This window comes from Corythoichthys intestinalis, chromosome 13, assembly GCF_030265065.1.
Source record: "Corythoichthys intestinalis isolate RoL2023-P3 chromosome 13, ASM3026506v1, whole genome shotgun sequence".
NCBI lineage: Eukaryota > Metazoa > Chordata > Actinopteri > Syngnathiformes > Syngnathidae > Corythoichthys > Corythoichthys intestinalis.
In genome coordinates, this window is record NC_080407.1 from 56,216,972 (window position 1) to 56,223,146 (window position 6,175).

At 44.8% G+C, this 6,175-nt stretch overlaps 2 protein-coding genes across 2 annotated transcripts in view; both read right to left on the reverse strand.

Annotated features, from left to right (window-relative positions):
- trpc5a (transient receptor potential cation channel, subfamily C, member 5a) overlaps positions 1-6,175 on the reverse strand; it is a 95,207-nt gene that overhangs the window by 78,720 nt on the left and 10,312 nt on the right. The window lies entirely within an intron of this gene.
- ufsp1 (UFM1-specific peptidase 1 (non-functional)) lies at positions 129-1,036 on the reverse strand. Its single transcript, XM_057854082.1, has one exon. The coding sequence runs from the start codon at positions 913-915 to the stop codon at positions 166-168; it is 750 nt and encodes a 249-aa protein (XP_057710065.1). The 5' UTR covers positions 916-1,036; the 3' UTR covers positions 129-165.

The following is a 6,175-nucleotide window of genomic DNA, read 5'->3' on the forward strand; positions in this document are numbered from 1 at the left end:
CTGACCTCTGAACATAGCAAGAAAAAAAAACAAAATATATGAGTAAATTACGAAAAAAAGAACCACATAACTTTTCAAGTTAATTTTAATGTAGATTAAAAACTACACAAACTTTTGTTGAACAAACAATGCTGTCATTAGTTTGTATCCATATACACACAATTTTCAATGACTAGTTGGAGTTCTTTTCTCAGTCTGTGGTAAACACAGATTATAAAAGGAGGACTGATTGAAAGATGCTAGTCTTTTCCACTCCACCCAACCCCTCCTTTGGACCTCTCCTCTCTCTAACGGACTGCCATGGTAATGGGGGTCCAAAATAAGCAGGTAGCTTCCAACAGTCCCGGTGCACACCCCTAAGATCCCCTTCGACGAGTTATCCCTGTCTCCGCCCATCATGACAGGACAAGCGTGTTTGGCAAAGTGCTGATGAAGTTCTTCCACGGCCACCTGCTCCAGTTCCGCTCCTCCGCTTCTGACGTGAACCAACCTACAAGGAACATCATAGAAACAGGAGAGGACAATAGAAGCTTCAAACGTCCCAATCCACTCTTTGGAGCCCAGAAACCAGCTTGGCTTGTCCATCATGGAGACCAAGGCTTGTTGGATCTCTGGGATGCTCGGCGGTGGTCTGCTTTGGACCTGAGGATTGACGTTGCGGCTCAGCCAGGAAGCCATCGTCTGGATAGTGCGATAACCACACCCCCATCCTCTGTCATTTTGCCCATCGCAGCCGTAATGGTAGTACTGGTAGTCACCTTCGACGACACTCATTTTCAGGGGTTCTGCAATAGGTGGAGGTAAACCTTTGTGGACGTTCGTCCTCACACTCGCTGTAAAATCCGCTTTTCGGGCCGAATTCCCGCCCCAGTCAATCGCCATGTCGTCTCCCACAGTCAAATCGCTTTGGTCCATGTTCAAGACAAGTCTTCTCGCCCGTGTTAGGTCTCTAAAAGGCTCGATCGCATTCACTTCCTGTTTTGGTTCAACTGTTTTCTTCTCCGGTGTAAAAGTTCCAGCCAAAATATGTTCCTATCAATGACGTTGTCACGGTGATAGACGTTTTAAACCATTTTTGGCCATTTATTTTTCACGTCGTTTCAAAAATATTCTTTAAATAAGGCCCCCCCCCCCCCACACACACACACACACACACACACACACACCCCAAAAAAAGTCATAAATAATTGTAACTACCTATGAATCGATTGTTTATATTCATTCATTTGAGAGCGAGAGAAAAAAAAAACACACACACAATATACAATGTAATAAACATGGAAAAAAATACGTTATGACCCAAGTAATCATTAGATGACTGATTTAGCCAGTTGTTGTTGTTTTAAATGTTATTTCATTTGCGAGAGACCAATTTGTAAAACATTGCTTAATATGTGAAAATACATTTCCTCGTTGAAAACATCTTAGCTGCCTCAAGTGTCGTGTATGTTTGAATGAGTTTGTAATTTTGTGGGTTTGTGGTTTTTTCTTGACGTGACTTGATTGCAGTTTTTCCAAGCATTTCTGCAGAATTCCAGCAGAGGGAGCTGTGCCTCTAGTTGTCAGTGTAGAAGCTGCTCTGCACCTTCAGTCGTCACCAGGCATGGAGTAACTGACTCATTATGAATCTCCTAAAACTTTTTCCTAGAAATGATAAGGTGAAATTTTTACTTTTATATACTAATATGGGATGCCGTATACTTAAAGCCTAGCTGTAGCATTCACTTTGAACTGCGATATATTTCAATTCATTCAAGTATTTGGGGGCACAGAGCTATTTTGGTTCAGCCATAAAAAAGATGCACAAGTCAATCATTACCATGTTTGCCTGCGCTCGGATGTATAAATGTGGGCACTAGGTTCATCAAATAGTTTTGTATGTGCCCACAGGAATTGAATCTATGCACTGATTGATTAGTATGACAAATTGAAAACCTGACACGAAGACTTGCACGAGCCCAAGCCCCGGGGGCCCCAGGCAACAAGCAACATGGGGCCCTTCGAGCGTGTGCACGTAAGGGTGACAGTTGAACTTGGAGCAATAGCATATTTTATAAAAGTCTAATAACGCCTCGCTCTCATAGAGCGCTTTTTAGGACACTCAAAGTGCCCCCCGAATTGCATTATTCATTCACTCCACACTCAGTGGATGTAAGCTTCTATTGTAACCACAGCTGCCCAGGGGGAGACTGACACCTTCTGAAAAAATTCCTAGATGAAAATGTATATATTAGGTTTTATTGTAAAAGGCACATCAGAAAATGTACAAATGTAATCTGGTAACAGCAACAAACAAAAAGATCAATAACATAACTAATAACTAAAACATTTTCTCTATATTCAGTTCAAAAGCGGAGCCCAGCTTTTTTCTAAGGTGTCGCCAAAAAGTGCAGTATAATCCAGTCTAAAAGCTAAATAACAAAATAACAAAAATATTAAATAAAAAAAAGTGCATTACATTACATTGTTTACATTCGTTCGTGGACGCACACATTTGAACAGGTGGCCGTTCTCTGCTCGAAATGCGCACCTTAGGCCTATTCTCGCTCCCAGAATACACAGCGCTTGTGACGTAGGACAATAACAGGACTGGTTGCTATGGGAACGTACCCATACCCTAGGAACCTTGCTAAAAGGAGTATTAAAATTGCTAATAAAATCTAGGGATGGAAGAACCGAGGCTTTCCGAAACAATGAACCACTTTTGAGACAATTGCCCTAAATTGAATCACTGTTTCGAGGCGTTTGACACACTGCAAGAGCTCCATCTACTGGATAAACAGTGCATGTTTCTTTTTAAAACTAAAGTTGTCAAATTGCCTCAGCATTACATATCTTCAATAGAATTAAGTGGATGTCGTCTATTTCAACTGTGAGATAGTGTCGTCATTAAGTGCGATTTACACAATGAAAGTGGACCTTTTTAAGCCTGTGTCATTGGTTGCTTTGTCTGTGAAATTATGTTCAAAGCAGTATTTGTAATACATGACAGCGCTAGTCTTGTAAGTGGCTCGTCCTAGATGTCGGGGAGTAACTATGCATTGTTAGTTTTTCGTAAATATTACAGTACAGTAAGCACAGTGCTTGGGAACAGGAATATTATTTATTGCCTACTGTAAGGATTTCCAAAATCATAAGATGGAAATAATTGAGCCGAATAAAAGAAAGGAAAGGTTTGTGAAATATTTTACTTTTAAATTAAGTTTGTTTTTGTTTTGTTTTTTTTTGGGGGGGGGGGGTGTCGTATTTGTATTTATTCTAAATATCTACAAGTACGCCACTAGTGTATAACAACGTGAATGAATTTAATGAAATTCAAGAGATAATGATATTCCCACTCCTGACTTGAAAATGAGCAAATGTTTCTAGCACTCGCGAAAATTCCTCCTCTCAAAAAAACGCCGAATAACTGTGTTATTCTGCCACTTTTTATTGCATTCCCACCAATTGAGCAGGCGGACTCCCATCGACTTTTCATTTTCCTGTGGAAACAAGTGTGACTCGCTGACACATCTGTGACGTTCGAAGTCTCGTAAGCAGTGGTCACGTGACTTTTGCCTTGCTCGACGCCATTTTCGGAGCACTGCTTTGAAACACCTCTACTTCATTTGCTCGTATCAGATTCGAGCAGGAAGGCTCGAGCATCCCATCTCTAATAAAATCGTTTAGGATTATTTTGGATGCATATATGTTATATTTTTCTTATAGAGTATTCGACGAGGAATACGATAGACCCATTAATAGACTTTTTGGGAAAAACCACCATTTCCTTTAAGTAGTCACATGAATAATGAGGTGGCCTGTGAAAATCAACGGAAAACAACTCGGCAAGGACTTTCCAGAGAGTACTTGGTGAGTCACTCTTTAAACAATCAGGTGGTATTAATAGCTGATTGGGTTTGTTAACAGAATCGTTAATTCGCCAAATGATTCCATGGTAATGAAACACTTCCTACACTTATCACTGCGACAGTGCGGTAAAGCTGCGTGTGCTAAATCTGTTGGTCCTCTAGGGCAGGGGTTTTCAACCCAGTCCTCAAGGCACACTGTGGGTCCTGGTTTTTGTTCCAGCCGATCCAGCAGAGACAGTTGAACCAATGAGGCTTCTGCTAAAACAAGCCACACCTGACTGCAATCAACTGATTGCACTTGTAAAACACCAGATTGGGGAAAAAGTGTTGTCATCTTGTTTGGTAAGAATGAAATCCTGCACCCACAGTGTGCCTTAGTGGAATAGGTTGGGAACCCCTGCTCTAGGGGCCCAGCTGGCTGGCAATTGCCTGGTTTGCCTAATGGAACGCGACATCTCTGCCCACGACTGATCTCAGCACGAGAATGCTTTAAATCAGGAGAGCTGGCGTTGTCCATCCATCCATCTATTATCTGCCGCTTATTCCGGGGCAGCAGCTTTTGCAGGGAAGCCCAGACTTCCCTCGCCCCAGCTATTTCAACCAACTCCTCGGTGGGGATGCCAAGAATATAAGACAACTCCCACTTTTTCAGTCTTATTTCAATGCAAAAAACAGCGTCTTATATTCGGGCCAATAAGGTAATTGCTGCATGAATGCCAATTTAGGAGACTTGACAGTACAGACCGCCGCGACATTCTGGAAAAATGTGGCCCAGATTTGAACCACATACGAAAGTGACCCGGATCGGATTTGAAATGGTCCAGTTCTATGCGACTTGTCACGTTCAGTCCGTCATGTTAGTGCCTCACTCGAGTCGGAAAAACACAAAAAAAATCGGATTCATGCATTAAGACCTGAATGTAGCCATAGTCTCTCCAGCGTGTCCCCGGGTTGTTTCCGGGGCCTCCCGCCAGCGGTAGATGCCCGGAAAACCTCTCGAGGGAGGCATCCGAACCAGATGCCCGAGCCACCTCAACTGGCTCCTCTCAATTCTGAGGAGTAACGGCTGGACCCTGAGTCTCTCCCGGATGACCGGTTTTCTCACCCTATCTCTAAGGGGGAGCTCGGACACGCTGCGGAGGAAACTCATTTCGGCCGCTTGTATCCGGGATCTTATTCTTTCTGTCATGACCCACAGCTCGTGACGATATGTGAGAGTAGGAACATAGATCGACGGGTAAATCGAGAGCTTCGCGTTTCGGCTCAGCTACTCCATCACAACAGACCGGTGCAGAGTCCGCATCAGTGCAGACCAATCCGCCTGTCGATCTCCCGTTCCCTCCTGCCCTTACTCGTGAACAAGACCCCAGGATACTTGAACTCCTCCACTTGGGGCAGGATCTCATCCCCGACCCGGAGAGGGCACGCCACCGACTGAGGACTGGAGGTGTTGATCTTCATCCCAATTGCTTAACACACTGCTGCGAACCGCTCCGGTGAGAGATCGTGACTTGATGAAGTCAACAGCACCACTTCATCTGCAAAAAGCAGAGGTGCATTGCTTATGCCACCAAACCAGACCCCCTCAATGCTTCGGCTGCGCCCAGAAGTTTTGTCCATAAAAGAACAGAATCAATGACAAAGGGCAACCTAAGCGGAGTGCAACCCTCACCGGGAACAAACTTGACTTACTGCCGGGGTTGTGTAAAATGAAATGTGAACCACTGGTGAATTTGACCATTGCTTGTCCCAAGCATGCGGGGATAACATACCCATTTGGTGGCACTTAAAATGAGTCAATTCATTGAACAGAGTACTCTTTAGTGGCTAACAGAGGATTGCGACCACAGCCATAAAGTGAGGGAAATCTCAGCAACTCGGTTCCTGGCCTAACCCCCGCCCGTGTCGTCATTGATGCGGGATCACAGGAAGGTCACCATATTCGTCTCACCGCGGACGCACGCAAGCCGAAAAAAGGAATTCCGGCCCGCAGTCGGTGGCTCCTAGTACCTCGGCTCCGGCGTTCCTCGCGGCGCCCCTCACCCTACCCCGACCTCCCCTCCATTCTTTTATGTCAGCTTCCTGTCTTGTGTCGCGCCAGAGGCGTAGACGGCTGGCCACCGGCCCACAAATGTGGACGCACATCATCGTTGGCCTCTTTACGGACTCATCGTGTTTAGCCTTAACAAACCAATTCACACAACGAACCCCGGCCAATGTCTCACAATGACGACACTCCCCTCGACCCCCTACTAACCTGCGCGCGGTCACCTCCCACCCCAATTCCTCTGATCATGAAGCATGGCCTGCGGCACGTACCTTGT